We start from the raw sequence: 20,629 nt of genomic DNA, 5'->3' as shown, positions 1-20,629 counted from the left end.
CCACAAAATATCTGGTGACATTTCAAAATACAACCACAGTTTTCACTAAGATGTCATGTTGATAAGCTGTATCATTGCATTTTGCACGTTTGCACCATCAGGTAATAATCTGTGTGTTACTGTGCCAACATACATCTTTTTCAGCTGATCTTAAGTTCTCATATGAGCCAAATCTGCAATCATCCTTCAGAAATCAGTCCATGATAATCTGAAATAAAAACATGACTCGGCTGTGGCTGTTCTCATGAGTCAGTCTGCTTTGGCTCTGTTATCCAACATGTTAAACTAAAGTTAATCCTTCTTGTTTTCTTGCAGAATCCTGGAAAAGCATGAGACCCCCTCCTGGGCTTCCGGGGGGTTCCACTTTGGGCAGGAGAGGAAAGCTCCTCTCATCGGAGTGGTAATGAGTTTCTGAGCTCACATTTGTCAACATAGTAAATCCACATCTTATATCTGAAGCCCAGCACCCTCTTTCACATGAGGGAAGCAACACAGCCTCAAATAAATCATGTAAAAAAAAAAAAAGAACTAGATGATGGGAAATATACAAACAAGAAATGAAGAGAATTACACAATAAGCAGCGTGAATTGAAAAAGGAGTATTATATACTGGAGTAACTGTGATGAGGAGATGAAACAGACTGCTTGATGTGATATTATGCGCTGTGAACATGCAGGCAGATTGGGAAGGGCTGGTGTGGATCGGGTTTTGGGATTACCTCGTGCATGTGTAAGAGCAGAATCCCTCCTCCATCTGTGACCCAGTGTGAACCAAGTCAAAATTGAATTAATGTAGTACCTGTCTGTGACACGCCCTTTGTTGTTCTTTTTCTGCTCTCAGTCACGCTTGTTTGTGATATTTACCTTGTTTTGCAGATGTGACATTGTTACAGAATTGCTAACTTCAATCTAAAATAATCTGATTCCCCTTTTTTTTAAATCTCTTGTTATTTTTGGGTCTTTTACAGAGATGGAGCTGTGAATGGACTATTAATCAAATCACATGCATGTTAGCTGAAGAAGTAAGGCGTTCATGCATAATAAGATCACTGTAACTGTAAAAGCCAGCTCAGTGGCGTGCGTTCTTGGCACCGTTTAACTGTCCTAGTACTGAAAGTAAATCAGCATTACACATGCACCTATTTATAACTCCCTGAACACTCACAAGCCTGGACTGCATGTGCATGTAAGGAAACCTAATGTGCTATTTAAATTTTTCTACTTACTTAGGTAATGTACCATCATTGCTTTGATGCTATTTCAATCAAGACTTTTTACAAAAGTATGATATTTAAAAACACTAAACGAAACACCTTTGTTAACACCTTTGACTGGCAGGTGTGAGCCAGGAAGATGTCTCATCTTGATTAGATGTGATCATTTGCCCATGTGTTCACACGTATATGGTGTCAGACTCAGAGCAGAGTGGCTGTAATGAGATCCCACACGACATCTGTAGTCCTTCAGTATGACTTGACCCGTATCCACTGGGAATCCTTCTCCTATGTGTACACAACTTTAAACCCTATAAAATGTCATGGGAAGATCCTGTTTGCAGGTGTTTGCCTGCATACCTGATGCTCAGCGTGCAGCTTTCAGTTCCACCCACCGTGGTTTCATCACCTTGGCAAATTATTTCCCCCAGGTATCCGAGTATAATAACAGTTAAGATCCTGACTGATTCTGCATGAAAACGCAAGATTTTGCGTGGAACGGGCTTGCAGTAGACAGCCAGGCTTGCCCTCTTGCCACGGTCTCAAACAGCGAGTTAAAAGAAAGTTACTGGCTGATATGTCGGACACGGAGGAACACAATAAAGAAAGCCCAGAGACGGCAAGCATAAAACAAGACCCCTGACCTCTTTGTTATGACGAGATGCTCTCTCAGAGATGAGCTGGCCCTACATCTGGAAAGGTCACTGAACACACAAGGTCAGGCCGTCGCGATCCTGCAATACTCAACATCAAAGACAAGTCCAGCTCCTGTCATGCTCTCTCTGAGCTGGGCTGAAAACAACAGCGTTAATCCCACCGACCACTTGCTGACACTCTTACAAAGAGGACAGAGGTCAGCTGGATGTACGAACCCTAATAAGCTGTTTTGATTGTTGCAACTTTGTGAACTTAAAGTGCTGACTTAGATCAGCATGCACCCCCTCCCCCTTTTCCCCTTTGTGTCTAAAACGAATAGAAGAAATGTGCTTCTGCTCTTTATCGAGCATTTCTATTCAAAAGAAAATGCATTTTTTAAACCTCTGAAGGTAAAGTGAACATTTCTAGTTAAAAGAAAGCGAGACTCATGCTGAATAAATGATTCATGAGCCAAAAATAACGGCCTTCGTAATGACTGGATTTGCAGGGACCACATCAAAGCAAAATTTGATCAAATGCTGAAAATGTTTGTCAGGCCTGTAAGCTTCTTAGTTGTGAACTTTGAGGTCACTGTGGCCTCCTGATGGGAGAAAACATTATCAAATATGACCAAAGTAGAGAGGACTGATTTTTGGAAGTGCTGCCTACCTTCATTCATGCCCTTTCACTCACCCCATCTCTGAAAGAATTTTAATGGAAAGATACCGAGGCAGGCTTTTTAGAAACGAGATTATTGGGCAACTTCGTGCAGCTGCCCTCTGCCTAAGCTTCTCATGACAGCTCAGAAATGAGGAGGCTCTTATCATCTGTCATTACTTCTAAATCCCATGTGCCCCTTGCTATACACACCGACTGATTTAAAAACTGCACGTCTCTCCACAGAAACCCGAACCTCTGCAGCGACCGTCATCTAGGTGTCTGTTTGCGAAACTCTAGGAGTGGGAGTGTGTGTTTTAGTTCGTCATTGCATGTATTTACTTACATTTAAACGAATGGGGCTGATAGGTTTAACCCTGTAATTAAACACGACCGGCTGGATTGATTGTTGAAGCTGCGACTTATTAAACCAACAGCTGGGCAGAATCAGGAAAGCAGATAAGGAGCTATCTATGCTAAACTGGGCAGCCACAGTGGGATGTTTGTGAGGATTAAGCAGAGACTTTTCCAACATGACTGATAACAAAGAGAGAGCAGAAGAAGAAGGAAGTTACCAGATAAGACACTGGCGACACTGTTTTGCTCACTGGTTCATTTGAAAAATGTCTACAGTATCTAGCTGTCTGAATATATGAGGAAAAAAGGACACAGTGTACATTAAATATCAGTTTATTCAAATAAGATGATTAACTATAAGCAATCAGCAAAGTGAAAGTAAAATGGTAACTAAACAAGATTTATTTCTCATGTACAGACAGTTATAAGACAGAGAAATGAAATTGTTCAATGCAGCTGCAAGCTATGAGAAAATTCCATTATAGCAATATGTATTTTAAAATAATTAAGTGTAAAGGTTGCATTTTTATACATGCAGTACATACAGTGATTTTTTTACACTTTCAGATTCATTCATACATTGTTGTTTTTTTTTCTGTGTTTTTTGTCATAGTAATTACACACTCAGTGCACAAATGCGATCCAACTTGAATTAGGGGTTTTCTTACAATAGACTGCATTAGATCTTAACAGTTCTGGGAGGCTAAAGCTCTCTGTGTTTTCCCCAGGAATTCTCATTGTGCCTGGAGGAAACTCTTCTACACCAGGGTCATGACCTTTAAGGAGGCTGGCTGGAACCGACGAATCTTCTTCTTCAGGGCTCTGGAAGCTTTGATGCGGCAGGCTGCGGGCTCGGGGCGGGGTGGGAGCTGCTTGAGGGGCCTTCCAGCTGCGGTGGGTCCCAGCGCAGCCTCAGCCCACACCATGCTTCCCTCCTCATCGTGGCTTTCTGCCTGCTCTCCCTCGTACAGAGACAGGCTGCTGTCGGAGTCTGAGAAGGATTGGAAGCTTTGGCTGGACTCGCTATCTCCGAAGCGGTTGGTGGTGTTATCGCTCATCTCTCCCTCGCTGCTTTCAGCGATGGTGGAGTGAAACAGTGAGGCGCATTCAGCTGAATACTCAGACTCACACCTTGGGGGGTAGTGACTGGTAACGTGAAAGGGTGCTGGAGGGTATTTGGCATTAAGACTGTGGAGAAAAGAGCTAGAAGACACGGAGGACTGGAAGGGGAGTGCAGGTCGTATCCACTGGCCTGGCTTGGCACTCATACTCCAGACCATCTGCATGCTCCCTGGTGCCAGAGCGTGGGGCTCTTTTGACCTCAGACGCTGACCACACGAAGCCAGGAACATGTCCGCATCAGAAGGCCATTTGGCAGTCATCTGCCTCTTCTTCCTCTGCTCTACAGGCTGCTCATACTCCAGAGACTGCAGTCTGGGGCTTTTGCTGGACTTTGTAACCACATGGCTGGGATGCGACTTTGGGTGGGTCTTGTGGGCAGACATGAGTCCAGGACTGTAGAGGCTGGAGTCTGAGCCTGAACCCTGTCTGTATCCCTCTGTTTGACAGGTGGGATTTTTCTGGGTCGCTTTCCCCTTTCCCGATCTTCTGTGGTCTCCCTTTCTTCCAGTGCTCATCTCTCTGGTCCTCTCACAGAAGGAGTCAAAGTTTTGGTGCCTCGCAGCTCGAGGCTTCTCGTTGGTTTTCCTTTTCAGTTTCAAAGCCTTGCTTTTACGATCTGCCTGCCTAACTTTGACCTTCTGAGATCCTGCAGGCACAAATTTGGCATGGACAAACTCAGGTGAAGCTGTGTGACTGCTATGAACCTCAAAGCCTTGACTTTCCTCTGCACTAGAGCTATGGGTCATCACCGGTCTTTGCCTGTGATCCTTCCTATCTTGCGGCCTTGGCTCTGGATTTTCTCCACATCGTTTGTCAGAAAGGCTCTTTGCTACACTGCCATACCTTTCTTGTGGTTTATCATTTCTCTTCAGCGATGAATAGGTGACCTCATCAGAGCTGTACTCCTTTATGGCAGCAGGATAGGAGTACTGCTGTGGCACCTGTGGGCCTCTCACCGACTGCTTATGGTCTGCAATACTGACCAGCTCTTGGCTGGAGTATGCCATGCAGTGTCTCTTCTCTGTGAAGTCTAATGGAATGATGTTTGTCATCTTAGTTGGAGGAGGCTGCAGCATAAGCACCTCTTTCTGAGCCACTTCAGAAAAAACACTTTTATCTTCAATGGGTTTCCTGCAATAGTCACTGTGTTTCTCCAGAGTTCGACTTCCTGCATCACTCTGGATTTTGCTCAGACTGCGCTGGAGAAGGTTGTCAATGTAATGTGTCAGTGTCTTTGTCTCATAGGGCTTTTCTAGGGTGTTGTAATTGTTTCCTGGGGGTCCTTGACCCTCTAGTAGTCCATACATGCTTGCTTCACCCCCATTGGAAAAGATGGGACTCTGGAGAGCCACCGCGTGCAGGGGGCTGGGATAGTGGTACTTTTCAGTCCCAATGCGGGACTCCAGATTGCGCTGAAACTTCGGGTCCCCTGTGGAGGTCTTAAGATTTGGACACATTGGGGGTTTCTTTGCATCCGCAGACTTGTAGTAGCCTGGAACTTGAGCCAGCATTCTGTCAAGATCACCTGATGGAAACAAAAACAGACATTAACTTTCCAAAGCTCAGGCTCCTTTTACAAGAAGAAAGACTGTCTTAATAAAAAATTAAGAGATGTCGTTACCAGTTGACACAGGTCTTGGCCGCGCCTGTTCGGAGCCTGTAGCGCTTGCTCGGATCCTGCTGCTGCCCAGATGAAGGCCTGAACCCCGCGGAGGGTTAGGCTGGGTAGTGCTCTCATCAGCAGAACGTCGGCGGCATACATCAACTTGTGGTGGTGGAGGGCTAACGTGACAATTAGAAGGGCTGATGGGAGCGAGGAGAAGGCTTGTTTGTGAAGATGACAGGCTCTCGCTGTACACTGAATTGCACGAGTTTGACAGGGAGCAAGAGCCGCCATCACTGAGCTCATAGAAACCTTGAAAGAAAACGAACAATTCAATGAGGATCTTCTCAGTATTTAAGAGTATGTGTAGTAGGTTGGGTGTATGCTTTAATATAGTGTGCCACCACACCCGAACTTGGCCTGCTGTCACTCTCCAGCTGCTCCGTGGAGGCCTTGCTCACATCCAGCTTCAGCTCACTGATCTGCTGGTCCAGCTGCTGCAAGTGAGTCTTCAGGCCCACATCCTGCTTTCGAAGACGAGACTGAAAAACAGGCAACACATACAAAAGTGTGAGTGGTACACCCTAGAACAAAGACCGTCTCTAAAAAGATTTCCTTAGAAAGGTAGAAGATTTCTAAGCTACACAGTAAAGCTTCCCATGCAAACAAGGATTTCACTCAGAGTTTCTTTGTGCCAGTCTCTGAACAGGAAAATTGGTCTTAAAAGTCAAAGTCTATGTAAGTAATGCTGTAATTCCATTAAGATTAGGTCTGTTGTTTAGATAAAAGAAGCTCTAATGTAGAACCATCAGAAAAACAAAAGCGACTCAGCTGTGGCTGATGATTAACCCCAGCAGGACATGGGGGAGCATGGAAGAAGCAGTGGTGGATAACTCATTTCTCCCCCACAGCGAGGGGCTGGCCATTGTGTAAACTACTACAGGAGGAAAGCTTGGGGGTTGGGGCGAAGCACTGCTTACTTTGCAGCTTGAGTGGGGTATTTACTGTTACAGTGGTTCTTAAAGTGAAATCTCTGGAGTCAGTGCCTGCAAACACACTATTTTATGAATGCTACATTCTCTTGGAAGATCACGTTAGATCATCTGGTTTCTATTTAAACTGAGACCATTCTTGGAAAACTCCCAGTGGTTATCAGCATGATTGCAAAACGCAATTTAAACCTTATGCTGTCTGATGCATTTGACCAGTGCTGCATGTCAAGTATAGCACCCTAATCCCTTGCACTTCCTTTAAAATGCTTATAACAGCAGCCTGCATGGAAAAAGCTTGTCATGGAAAACTCCACAGAGCTCTCTGTCTCCACAACTCCTCTGATGAACAAGACTCCCTTGATTCTTATCCACAGCAAAAGTTCCTTTTTTTTTTAAAATTTCCCAGCATTAGTGGTTAATGATTGAGGTTTGACCCCCTGCGGTCCTCGTGCACCAAGTGCGCGCGCACACACAGCTAAAAAGTCCTCGGGTCCTGCAGTGAACCTTGATTTATGACACCCATCCTACTTCCTACCCCCAGCTGAGGACATAAAAGTGTGTCTGGTAATAATTGAAGGCGGACTGCACATGAGCATCAGCTGACGGAAACCCCTTCTATACAAATAAACTGTTTATTAAAAATAAATAATAAATAAATAAATGTGAGCACAGTGAAGCTCTCTAATATTTAATGAAAACTGCAATAAAATATCATGACAGCATCAAGCTGTGCATAAGCATAGTATCACAAAAGATTCTGTTGTTTTTATTCTTTATAGATTTTTAATGAAATGATATCTTACCAGCTGTTGCTTCAGGGCTGTCAGGGTCGCCTCCAGTCGCTGCTCCTCGGCCCCCATGAGCCGCGCACCTTCTGAGTCTGCATTGACCGAAGTGACCGGTTCTTCTTGGTCGACTCTCAGCGCCCAGTTCACCATATCGCTCTGTCTGTCCCGGAGAAGCTGCAGCTCGTGCAGCCCTGCCAGAGCAGCCTGCAGCCTCTCTCCGACCCTGCTGCGGTCCACTACGGCTGCTGCGCTCAACATCCCCATACAAGAGCCCTTCCTGCTCAGCATGCTGAATGATCAGCGCCGCCCGGGAACATCCAGAAACACAATGCCGTTAAGGATAACCGCTTCCCTTCTCCCCCGGCTCTTGTTGTGCTGTTTGGATTTTAAACTACCTGTTAGAATAAATTTTGAGTAGAGAATAGAGACTAAGCTCCTCCCACAGACAAAACGGTCCTCCTCCTTATTGGCTGGCACGTCGGTCCCAATAAACATCTGGTTCTAATCCTCCCCATTCAAGTCCTCGTTGACTGAAGCTGCCCAGGCATGCGCAAAGTTCATCTGCGTATTACCACAAGATACCGCAGACACTTTATTATGCGATTTCCATCATTCTTTTGTTGCTATTAATCTCTCCAGTAGCGGAGCAAAACAAAGATCCGGAATCATCTTTGTGGACATCTGCCAATGTTTTCAGGGAAAGTAGACATGTGAATAAAAACGACAAGTATTTCTGTAGTCACGAGACAACGCATTTAATCCCATCAGAGGCGTGAAATTCAACAAGTTTGAGGCAGAAAGTTCATCTTTAAATTGGTGTGATCTCGATGGCGCTTTTGAAAAAAGTCTTCTTCAATATAATCTTCATCGGGTTAAAACTCACACAAATCATAGTTGTTCATTTTTGTTTTTATTGTTATTATTTTGGAAATGGATTAAAGATTAAACAAATGCAATAAAAGAGACTGGCCAGTTGATATAGACCAATGACAGATAAACAGCTCCATCGTGTGGTTGAACAGAAAGATACAGTTTATGACACTGGCTATTTTTTTTAAACTCATCATCTCTATAATGAGTTAAAAACAGCTGCTTTAAGCTAAGAAAATGACTAATAAACTCAATTTAGGCTTTTAGAAATTAAACTGCATTTTATTAAGGGATTATAACGACACAGCATTTAAGAATGACAAGCAATGCCTCACCTACCTCGTGTCACTAAGTGTAGCAGCACAAAGTGGGAAGGTGGTGATGACTATGGATAAACTATGAGAAAATGTATACAGAACTGAAAAGAAAGACAATGATTTTTGATGAGACAGTACTGATATTGTAGGGTCTAACAATATAAAGCAACTTGGGGCAACTCTTGTTGTCAGTTCATGTTGTACAAATAAAGTTTATTTGATATAATATGAATCACGTGGAATGCCCACCAATTACATACAGTGTAGTTTATACATATATTTAATGGGTGAAAAAAAGCCAAAGTTAATAGAGTCAACGATTGGAACAAATCTACACACCCGAAACATTGGAAAGCACAACTTCAAATAAAACCATTCTATGAAGATAAACTCCACAGTATCTACTTTTGAGTAAAAAATGAAAATGTTGTGCCTTATCGGATGAATTTACATATACAGTCACAGTAAAAAGGAAGAAAACTCAAGCTTTCATGTATCAGGACATAATAACAATTATCTCTTTCTAACCAGGTTTTAAATTAAGCAATTACAACCTCACATGAACAACAACACATGCCAAGTTACACTATCATTTTTTATTTAACAAAAAGAGTTTTCTGTGTGGCTTTATCAGTGTCTCACCTTGTTGTGGAGGAATTTTGACCCACTCTTCTTTACAAAATTGCTGAGGTCAGTGAGGTTTGAGGACATTTGTATATACACAGCTCTCTTAAGGTCCCGCCCCAGAGGTCTGGGATTGTTGTCGATTGCTGCTGTGCTTGGGATCAGTGTTGTGGTGCATGGCCCAGTGTTAACCACACTTTAGCTGTCAGGCAGATGGCCTCACATTTGACTCTAATATACTTTGGTATACAGCAGAGTTCATGGTCAACTCGATGACTGAATGTTTTCCACTTGTGAATAATCTTCCTCACTGCAGAATCATGGAATTGGCATTTTTTGAAAATGGCCTTATACTCACTTCCCAGTCAGGTTGGTAGCAACTATTACTTCTTTAAGGTCATTACTGATGTCTTTTCCTCCATGGCACTTGAGCGTCAATAGCACTTAAAAGGGTGTATTTACAACGTTGAATTCTCTCAATTTTTTGTGTGTTTGTCACACTTAAATATTTCAGATCATTAAACAACATAAATTAATTGTGGCGTATCGCATCTTTGGAAAGCTGATTTCAATTTCTCCAGCCACACGCAGGCCTGGTTACTGCCACACCTGTTCAAATTCAAATTCAAATTTTATTTGTCACGTACACAGTCATACACAGTACGATATGCAGTGAAATGCTTAGACAACTGCATATCGTACATATCGTTCTCGATCAAGAAACTTGAATTGGACCTGCCTTAAAAGGCAGTCATCATGCTGCAATCAGAGGAAATTCAGAAACAAATGAGAAACAAAGTAATAATCTTGAAAAAGAGGTCTTTGATCTCAACGGGACATTCCTGGTTAAATAAAGGTTAAATAAAAATAAATAAAAATAAAAATAAAAGGTTATAAATCCATTTCTGCAACAAAACATGGTGAGAGCCATTATCCACAAACAGCAAAAACATGGAACGGTGGTGAACTTTCCCGGGAGTGGCCGGCTGACCAAAATTACCCCCTAAGACTGCAGTGATGTCTCATCCAAGGGGTCACAAAAGACCCCAGAACAAAATCCAAAGAACTGCAGGCCTCATTGCCTCAGTTAAGAAGAAAGAAAGACTCAGCTGCTGTTTCAATAACTAAGAAAAACAACCTACTTGATTTTTGCCAGAAATCAGATAAGAAATAAATGACAGAAAATTACTGAGCCACCGCTTCATGCTATGGGGGGCGGCATGCGACTGTTCATTTACAATTAGATAAATAATATACATTTATTTATTTAACAAAAACTACACCGAAATGAAGATACATTGTGTGGAAAAAATAAGTACATCGTCACTGCTTTTATAGGGATAACAGAATAAGTAGCATCTATTTACTGCTAGTCAAATGAGCAGTGCTTGATTGACTGATCATCATCAAGCGTGAGCAAAATTTTGGCAGTTTGCTGATCTGGAGCATTCAGGTGTGCATTAACTCAATGCCACAATAAGAAAAGATAGAGGGCCAATAATGAAATTATATAAACATCCATCCATTTTCTTTCGCTTATCTGGGGCCTGATCGCGGGGAAACCAAAGTGTTCCCAGGCCAGCCGAGAGATATAATCTCTCCACGTGTCCTGGGTCTGCCTCCGGGCCTCCTCCTGGTGGGACATACCTGGAACACCTCACCCAGGAGGCATCCTTGTCAGATGCCCAAATGACCTCAACTAGCTCCTTTCGATGTGGAGGAACAGCGGCTCTACTCTGAGCCCCTCCCGGATGGCTGAACTCCTCACCCTTCGGAGAAAACTCATTTCCACCGCTTGTATGGGCGATCTTTTTTCTTTCGGTCAGTACCCAAAGCTCTAAGGGTAGGGATGTAGCTCGACTGGTAAATTGAGAGCTTTGCTTTTACACCATCAATTGCTACCTTATTGTGGTGGAGGGGTTTGTGTGTTCCAGGGATCCCAGGGGCTTTGTTGTTGGGGGCTTTTTGTCCTCTGGTAGGGTCTCCCGTGGTAAATTGGCCACAGTTCACACTGCCTGGGATAGCAGGGCCCTGTCCTGGAGCCAGGCACGGGGAGGGTGCCCAAGGGTGAGCGTCTGATGGCCGGGCCTCAGTCCATGGCATAGCCCAAAAAAAGGGACATGTGCTCACCCTCCTGTTGCCCACCACCCGCACACATTGTATGCTTTGCGGTGGAAGGGGGCAGAGACCCTTGCGGGCCAATCCCCAGCTACCAAGACTAGCGACGAGGACATGGAATATATAAGCAATTATTTCCAACATTAGTTAATTAGTTTCCAATTGTAATTCATTAATGATATATTTACATTATTATTTAATGACAAATTTATTTAATTCATTTTGGCATTTGTGGCCCTTCAATGAAATATCAGGAATGATTTAAAACAAGCAATTCTTGTAGTCCATCAGTTTGGGCAGCGTTAAAAGCAGGTGTAATGTGTTTTTACTATGACTGGACATTGCTGCTGTTCACACTGAATCACAGGTGGAAAATCAGGCTGCCCGAATTGAAAATAAATGTTTGTAAGTGCTAATAAAACAAGCCTCAGAATGAAAACAAAATGAGGCTAATGAGGCTAATTAGTTCTTTGCCTTATATAGTGTACAAAGGTTGCAGCCTTGTTCTATCATGGAAATGTTAGTAGACTCCTAACAGTATGACTCGCAGAACATTTGAGAAAAAAACGAGTAAATTAATTAATTAGTTAAATATATACACAGTTAATCAAATATTAATTTATTTCATTTTAACATTTAATAAACTATTTATCTGTTCATTTCAATTTTTAATTCATTAATGACACATTAATCAACTCTAACTCCACCCATACTTACACATACCCACATGCATGCTACATGGGATTAAGAAAGCTTGACTAACAACAACATGGCTTAAAAAAAATGAAGACACCAGACACTAGAGGGTGGTGTTACACAACTTCTCAATTTATGTGAGAATCCTTTTTACACTTTGCTATATTGTTGGTGCATACACTTTTATGGACGTGGCATTATCGCTCTCACCTGGAATTCTGATCCTGGATGGAAAAATAAAGCCATGTCACTCCTTCACTATGTAGCGGATCGTGAAACATGAAGATTATTTTTAAGATACAAAGCTAAAATCATTTGTTTACCAACCTCTGATTGCACAAACACATCCGCATCACTTTGATAGAACACTTTGGCAGGACCCCCATCAAGATGCTCACATTATAGCAAACATATACAGTGCATTGTGAAGCCCACTCCTTACAGGGATAGCGTCATGTCCTTGTGATGGTGCTGGAATAAAACACTGCTTTGTGATGCCTGGATGTAGCTGTGCCCTCATCGCCTTCAAAGCACTTCCTCCAATGTGACATCACTTGGGGTACTGCTCCAAAAATGTCCCCCCTTTAGCAGGCAAGTACGTACCTAGTTTCTTATCCTCTTCCACTTGGACTTCCAAAAGCACATTTAACTACTTTGCCAGGCCAAGTCCAAAAATATCTATCTTTGTGTGCCTTTTTTTTGCGTGCTGCATTTATCAGCATATTTTCCATCCTCCCACTTTTTCCACACACTTAAGGTATGATAAAACAGACAAAAGCACATGGGTGCGGATCCCTTTTATGGTATTCGTGACACTTCTTGAAAACAGCCAAGACAGGACGAGTGTTTTCTACATGCTCAGGTAGATTTCAGAAACAAAGCAGCAGACGATGATGCCACAAACAGGATGCGCGTGATGGAAGGGGTAAACATTAGGTGCTGTCATATGTGGGAGGGTGAGAGGAGGAGGACAGGAGTGGATCCATTGTTAGCTCTGTGTACATGGAAAAAAAAGCTTTTTACATGTAGGCATTTTGACCTTTTAACTTCAAAAGATGAAAATCTGATATCATAGACAAGACACTGGCTTAAAAAAGAAGCAGAATTCCTCTGAAGGGAGTTGCTGATTTTAAGTTATTTCCTGGCCTTGTTGTATTGTCACATCTTTCTGTGTACTGTTGATCTTGTCAGGGGATTCCCATGAAGGCTCACTAATTGACAATCCAGGTAACAAAGCCAAAGATGGGGACTTTCAGAGATCAAAGTGGCCCCTTGTATCTGACAACAGAGCCTCCCTTGCTTTGCCACCTCTGGCCACCACAACACGAGTATCACTCGCTGCACTGAATGAATGAGTCTTGTAGAACCTCACATGGCGAAAACTGCTTTTTTGATGTTAACACGCGGCTGCTCACCAGTCTCCTTCCTTCACTAGAGTTACTTAGAGAGATTATGGCATTAGATTTTATGTCCAAAGTGAGTTTTACTGGGAAAGTTAATGCATCTGTCCTTCATCTGCAGCTTCTTGCACATATATGTGCTCTTAAAAGAAAGGCTGGCGGTAGAATCGCTCTCTGCTGCGGTTTTGTATGTTATGAAACTGTTGGCTTACTTTTAATGCCTCAAGTGATTTTTAATCTAAAGAGATCCAACTCGATCTCGCCCATGAGACATGTCAGGAATTCCAGCGGGCTGCCTGGGAATTCATTGCTCTCAAAGTTCCAAAACAGAAAGCAGAACTGACATTTGTTGATCCAATTTATGTTACTGACCACACTCAGAACAGTTCCCAGGAATTTTTGTTTTTTACAAGGTATTTGAGATATGTTCTGCTTGTGTCTACAGTTACTGACTTAAGAGCAAAGATCAGACAGTCACTACGCAATCCACCATGTAAGTTTCCAATTCATTGCCAGCGGAGCAGATCCAAGATTTTGTCTCTTGATGAAATCCCAGATTAGAGGTTTGTGTGTGTGTGTGTGGGTTTTTAGCCACGAGTTGTCCACGATAAAACATATTGAATGGCCTGTCTAATATTGTTAGAATTCTCCTTTGGGTTAGTTTCATTACTCAATCGGGACATTTATTTAAATAATAAAGAGAGATATTCATTAAAGCAGGCATAACACGGGTTCCCTCAGGTAGAGCATTTAAATCCTGAAAAGCTTATATGAGGTTTGTAAAGATGTCATAGTTTAAGAAGACCCGGAGGATAATTTAATTTTGAAAGGTACAAAATAAATCTTGGGGGCGCATGGGCGTATCTCCAGTGTTGGACCGGACTGATGGTATCGCTCTCTATCATCTTGTCTTGTGTGCTGAACTAACTCTTTAGACTTTCATTTGATTTGCCCTCTGAGTGCAGAAACCCCGCACAAGAGAGAGACCTTTATACTGCAGGCTTGCAAAATTATCTCCTCATCAAATTTTATTTGGGTTGAGCAAATTTTTGTTTATTCAGCAAGTGAAGGAGACTGGCTTCCACGCTGTACTCCTGCAAATCATAAAGACATCAGTCTAAATTAACTGATTTAGTATTGCCTTACCTTTTGAATGCAGTGTGCTGCTTTCAGCCAAGTTCCACTGGATGGTCTATACCTCTTGTGTGACAAGCTGGGAAAGCTGTTTGGAAAGTCCCCCCCCCCCACACACACACACACACTTATGTATCCTCAGTGGGATTGGTCAAGGGGCACAGTGTGCTGTGCACAATCGGCACAAATGTGGAGTTAAAAAAAAAAATCATATTTATATGTTTACACCTGCTTCACTCTCACCCTCATATATTTTATAGAGATTTGAGATAACTTATGTGTACCTATGTGTACAGTATGCATGTCTGTTTGGGCTTCAGAAGGAGAAAAACAGAATTAAGACGTTAGTCTGAAAGACATCATTTACCAGGGGAATGGTTACATTTCACGCATGAATGTAAAAGTGTCAAAGTCCATACAAGGGACACTTATCATGGAGAGTCTCAAATGGCCTGTATCTTTTCATAGGCATGGAGACATTCATCTGAGCAGTGGAAGGCTTGGACATCGTACTTAGCTAACCCTGTCTGCAGTGCCCTGGAGACCCATGCTACTCCACAGACTGCAGCATAGGGAATAAACTGAATTCCACACGTGCTAATAAAAAAGAGAATTTTATTATTGCTAATTAGATTTAAATTAGATTAAATAGTTTTACACAGACCACACAATGACACAGTCCACATATTTCCTTGCTGTCATCTCTTTGCTTTGTTTCTAGCCAAACAACAGCAGAGACCAGACACTTTAATTTTCTGCTTTTTTCCAATTGCTGCAGCTGAAAAGATTGTTATTCCCATAAACTGTATATAAAAGAGAGATTTGGTCCCAGGGTCTGTGCTGTGAGCATAGAAGTGACCTAAACTTCCAATTTTTCCAAAGGCCTGCAGGGGGTGACTCCTCTGGCTGTGAAAAAAGAAAGACGGTACAGGAGTCCATGGGGAAAAACAATGTCTCAGTAAAGAGTTAAATTAAAGAAAGAAAGAACAAAGAAGATTAAATAAAAATACTTAAAATAAGGTTTTACAACAGGAGTCTACAAACCAATAGGCGATGACACAGCGGCATGTTTTTATATACAGTGTAGTAGGGGTGCTACTTCTGGACAGAGTTGAGCAATAGCCTTAGGATTTGCAACGAGGTGGAGACTGAAGGTCACTGACATTTCTTCTTTTTTGCCAACAAAGATAATTGAACAGTAGTGGTTGAAACAACAGCTCACTTCTCTGGTCCAACTCCTGCCCAGATTGAAATGAGCTGACAACAATGGAACGGTTTGCAATTAAAATTCGAACAGATATTAATGCAGTGAGCACCCTGTATGTGACTCTTGTTTGTAGCTACAAGTCTACTGCAGAAGACCATTTGATTTTAGCCATTAACTGATCTATCGGTATCCACATTCATAGTTGCCAATAAATGAAATGGAAAAAAATTGAAGAAGAGATGGGAGAAACACCATTCAGCCATGTTATGAGTGCTGATGCTGTCCACTAGAGGGCACTCTGCGAGTTTGTTGTCAGCAGTATGCAACAAACACCTAATTTTATCTGGTGTTTAAGGCTACGTTCACACTGCAGGCGAAAGCGCATCAAATCCGATTTTTTTGACCCTATGCGACCCATATCCGATCATGGTGTGACAGTGTGAACGGCACAAATCCGATATTTTCAAATCCGATCTGGGTCACTTTTGTATGTGGTACTGAATCCGATACATATCCGATGTTTCAGAAAGCGACTGCTGTGTGAATGGTCAAGTCGCATTAAATCCGTCTTTTACGTCACTCACACAAGACAGACGCCAATTATCAGCGCCAGAGAAGTGCCCGAGAAGACATCGTGAACGCTTCCTGGCCATCCGGTGAAACTGCTGGGAAGACAACGTTGGAGAAGCGTTAACATTTTATTTGTACTGCATAATCTGCAGATTCTGACAGAAATCTGCAACTATCCTTTGAAGCACCGCTCCTCTAAAACAGCAATAAGGATCATTATTAGGTTATTTACATTATTATGTAAATAACAAAATAACTTAAAGTAAAAATTGGGAAACATGAAGTCCGAAGTCTTTATATTAAGGGCCATCAGTCAAACAATATAGTTTGCTCTGGGTCTAAACAGAGCGAGTTGTGTGTGACGTCTTCTTTTGCGCATGCGGGCTGCTTTGAGCGTTCACACTAGAGCGCATTTGCTGTGGCATTTTATTTGTAGGATTCATCACGCCATCACTTAAACACCTGACAGCAGTTTAATGAGAAAAATTAGAAAAGATTCTGACCCCCCAAATTCTCTGATATTAGTCCGAATATCAGCCACTAGCAATAAATTTGAAAAATTAAACATGTTCTGTTCAGGTCTAGGAAAGACTAGAAAAATGGCAGCGAGGGGCTGATATCAACAAGAAATTATTGGCTATGGGTAACACAATAAGCCAGCAGTCACAAAAACTTTCCACTGTAAACTGTCTGCAAGTTGTTCCAAGTTGTCCTGCTGTTTGAGTTGTCTACATTGGTTAGGGTAGTTTCTCGCCGTTTCTCCTTGGCTTTTGAATGTAATCATTCTGTGATTCCATGAAGTACACAGTGATTCATTCAGTGCATGAAGCTGTAATGATTGGGGGCTGTGCAGATGGCAGAAGACGGGCATTGTGAAGAAGAATAACGCAGACCACCTAATTTAAAATACATTAGAAATGAATGTGAGCTGCTTACATTTTCGAATTGTGAATTTGGTTCAGAATTAATTATTGTAAACTATGAAGGGCAGCTAGCCCATTTGAATCTGTATGAAATTTACTTTAACAGACACACACAATGTGTGAAGCTGCACAATCCTGACCATGACACACATTTGTGGTTCTGAGTCAAAAGTCAAGCCAAATACAATCAGTGTGCCGCTATCACATTTCAAAAACTGATCAAAAGTGTAAGTATACAATACAGGCTTTTATCCACTGTCTCTCTATTGCACAAATGCTCGTGAAGAGAGGAAGTTTTGTTTTCCACCCAGCTTCTGTTATCGCCATCCAGTGAAGGGAAGTTCTGTTGTTAAAGAGAGCTACGTGTCATTTGTTGTGTCCTTTCTCCTGCATTCGCTGTTTATGTATGTTTATCACAATGGTGGTAGGGACATAGAAGCTTCTTTTAGCTACAACAAGTAAATCTCCTCTCCTCCTTTCGGGGGGACAGAGCATGTTGCTTCTTGTACACAGGAACACCAGCAGACATTGCTTTAAGCCATCACAATGAAGTTACAAGACAAACTCGGGAGAACCAAACCTGCCTTGTCTAAACCTCCCTCATGTCCGATCGGAATCTGATTTTGGCATCAAATCTGCGTGAGATGAGTTTGTGCTGAGATCTGTTGCTGGCTTGATAGGAACATAACCACAGGCTATACAGGCTGAGTGCTGAAATGCTGCAGCATGCAGGTGTGCAGTTTTAAGGGGCCTCTTTATTTGCAGAATCCCCTCCTGTGGGGAGTGTGACAGAACTGCTCATGCCCCTAGGCTAACGTTACAATACATCTGTCCGCGCAGAATGGTCGAATTCATCAAATGTGCCCCCGACTGCCCCACTCCCCTCTCCCTTATACACAAATAGAAAAATGTGAGCCCCTGCTTCAGCTCTCTGTTTTTGAGACATGAGAACCTTGCTGTTTGTCAAGACAAATCGATGTGCTGTGTGATTTGTAACCACAACCCGCAATTCATCAAACTGAGGCAAACTGCTGCTCTTTCCCTCCTTGATTGTAGTCAACAGGAAAACTTCAGACTCAGGTGATCCTGTGCCCCTCGGACGAGCAGATTCTTCAGTGTGAATGTGAGAAAATTACACCTGATAGGTGGACGAGCTGAGGCGGATATCGGCGCAAGGAGGCTCAATGAAAATAATACATCACAGCAAATTAATTGAGGAGATCAATCCGAAACCTCAGCCTGACCCCTAAACACTTGATCCTAAACCCTTTCCCTCCTCTGGTGTGCTAATCCTCCTAGAGCCCTCCACGGGAGCTCATGTGGTCGGGAAGCAATGGACCAGAGCCCAATGAGGCTGACAGCACCAACACAGCTGGCCTGCTGAATCAAAGGTTGGGACTGGGACCCGCCTTGGACGCTCTTTCACACAAGTGATGATTGCCAAGGAGAATGAAAACCCTCTCCTGCCCCATGCCCGTGTTGCGCCGGCCCCTTCAGAAACCACACTCCATAGTTAACATTATGTGCTAGCTAGTGATCCGATGGCCGTGAGAGGCATACGTGAGTGTGTTTCATTAGACAAGGGACCACACAAGACTGTTGTTCGGTATTTCCATAAACATTCGAAATAAAAGGCAAGATCTATCAAGAGCACCAGATTAAAGTTTGATTTTGCACAAACAAAGGCTCAGGGCTGCGTTCCCAGAGCCATCATAGAGCGAAAGTCCGCTGAAAAATGTACCTTTTTGTTTTTGAGGTGTTTGCCCACAACCTCTGCAACTCACATGTCTTTAAAATTATGAGCAGACTTTTACTGAGGCCCAAACGGGGAGAACAAGAGCCATTCTAGAGCGTCCTGTTTCCCAGGGCTTTAGTTTTATTGTATTTTCACTCCGGAAGCCCACTCACGAACACTAAATCAGCAAATTTATCTGCTATTTAAGGTAGAACGAATCGAACAAACAGAGCTCAGCACAGTAAGGAAAACAATTGCTGCTAACCGCTCTCCGAGCTAGAGCAATTATGCTTCCCTCCTATCAGGAAAAGAGTAAGAATTAGGAGTGTTTGTAACAAGATAATGCGCAGCAAATGTTTGCAAATTCCTCAGCATTACTCCTTACATATCTAAAGAATGAGAGCTCTAAACTGTACTGGCAGGCTGTTACTCAGACCTTATATGCTGAATGATATCCTCCTTTGACCAAGACTTGACACCTAATATAGAGGAAGCCAAAGGTCAAGCTGTGGAGCACATGGAGTCATTTATAAAATGTCAGAGATCGGTTGTTGGAGGCTGTGGGAAAGTATTATCTGTTGGATGGCTTAAATCCTCCATCCTAGCTTGTCCTTTCTCCTCAGAAGATTCGGCTCACATTATGTTTATGGAAGCAGGGGTGGTGGGGTGGGGGCACATTCTGGTGTAGCAGATGATGGAGCTGTTCTTTTTTCCTAGTTATTATTTATTAGTAATTAATTTGCTGTATTTATTGGTCATGTATTTCTCCCCAAAAGACCTACAAATCATTAAATCCTTCTAGGATCACATATCAGGGAGAGTATTTAAAATGGAACAGCCAAGCGACTATTTAAATAAGCGTTCAAGCTCTGAATTAATGTATCACTGTGTTTGGTTGGCAAATAGATTTTGATGGAGTGGCTGATAGCGCAGACGTGTTTCTGGACAAGACTGGGTGCTGAGTTCCCCAGCTTCTAGAGCCAAGAGCTAAAACACGTGAGCAGAAGAGGAAAATTTGGGGGTGAAATTAAAAAAAAAAAAAACTCCATCCCTGACATTTTCTTGTGGTGAAAAAGTTGTGAACTACAGGGGAGAAGCAGAGGCCAAGGCGCCATAATATAGCCCTTCTCTCCAAGGCCAGGTCTGACGCAGGGAGTCCGACGCTTTGCAGGTCGGGACAGAGCAGGTCTGTGTGGTGAGCCAACCACAGAAACTCTGTCACCTCTGTGTGCCGCATGGAAACCCCTGTGTGCTGTCGCGGACAGCATCCCGCAACAGCCACATATTGATTCTGTCGATCTGTGAAGCATCAGCTGCATTTTGTTTCCCACATAAAGGTACTTAACAAAAGCTCCTGGTTTAAGAAACTGTAAGAACTCGCTTGATTAGGTGAAATATCTGCAAAACATTTCCCTTTGTTTACTACCCCAAGTCCAAAAAAAGTTGTGATGCTGTGCAATGCCCAGTTTACACTTCTGCTGGGAATCTTTGTAGAGGTTATGACACAATCTAGCTATGTCGCTAATGTTGTTTTTGCTTGTGCTGATGCATTACTTGTTAAAAATGACTTTTTTCCTTCCTGGTTACACTTTGCTGTGTCCATTTTTTCAGGTGCAGATCTATTTGTCCCTCTAGTTTTTCCATTTCTTTGTGCATTCCCTCAAGT

At 42.6% G+C, this 20,629-nt stretch overlaps 1 protein-coding gene across 1 annotated transcript; it reads right to left on the bottom strand.

The window, feature by feature from the left end:
• Positions 1-3,197: 3,197 nt before the first annotated feature.
• On the bottom strand, positions 3,198-7,772 carry dact2 (dishevelled-binding antagonist of beta-catenin 2). The gene is made up of 4 exons (XM_085297429.1): positions 7,385-7,772; positions 5,999-6,131; positions 5,608-5,901; positions 3,198-5,511 (listed from the first exon to the last, which is right to left on the bottom strand). Exons 1-4 carry the CDS (start codon positions 7,655-7,657, stop codon positions 3,623-3,625), a joined length of 2,589 nt encoding a protein of 862 aa, XP_085153555.1. The 5' UTR covers positions 7,658-7,772; the 3' UTR covers positions 3,198-3,622.
• Between the last annotated feature and the right edge of the window lie 12,857 nt (positions 7,773-20,629).

The sequence above is a fragment of the Mchenga conophoros genome, linkage group LG13 (assembly GCF_057382185.1).
Source record: "Mchenga conophoros isolate Kocher_MC1m ecotype Shallow Benthic linkage group LG13, M_conophoros_male_GT1.1, whole genome shotgun sequence".
In the NCBI taxonomy this organism is placed as follows: domain Eukaryota; kingdom Metazoa; phylum Chordata; class Actinopteri; order Cichliformes; family Cichlidae; genus Mchenga; species Mchenga conophoros.
The sequence above is the reverse complement of the archived record's forward strand: the minus strand, read 5'-3'. Positions and strand labels throughout refer to the sequence as shown.

Coding starts and splice junctions, on each gene's coding strand:
- dact2 (XM_085297429.1), bottom strand. CDS start 7,657: ATGCTGAGCAGGAAGGGCTCTTGTATGGGGATGTTGAGCGCAGCAGCC. Junction 5,902..5,998: donor TGACAGCAGGCCAAGTTCGG/GTGTGGTGGCAC, acceptor TTTTCTTTCAAG/GTTTCTATGAGCTCAGTGAT. Junction 5,512..5,607: donor GCCAAGACCTGTGTCAACTG/GTAACGACATCT, acceptor TGTTTCCATCAG/GTGATCTTGACAGAATGCTG.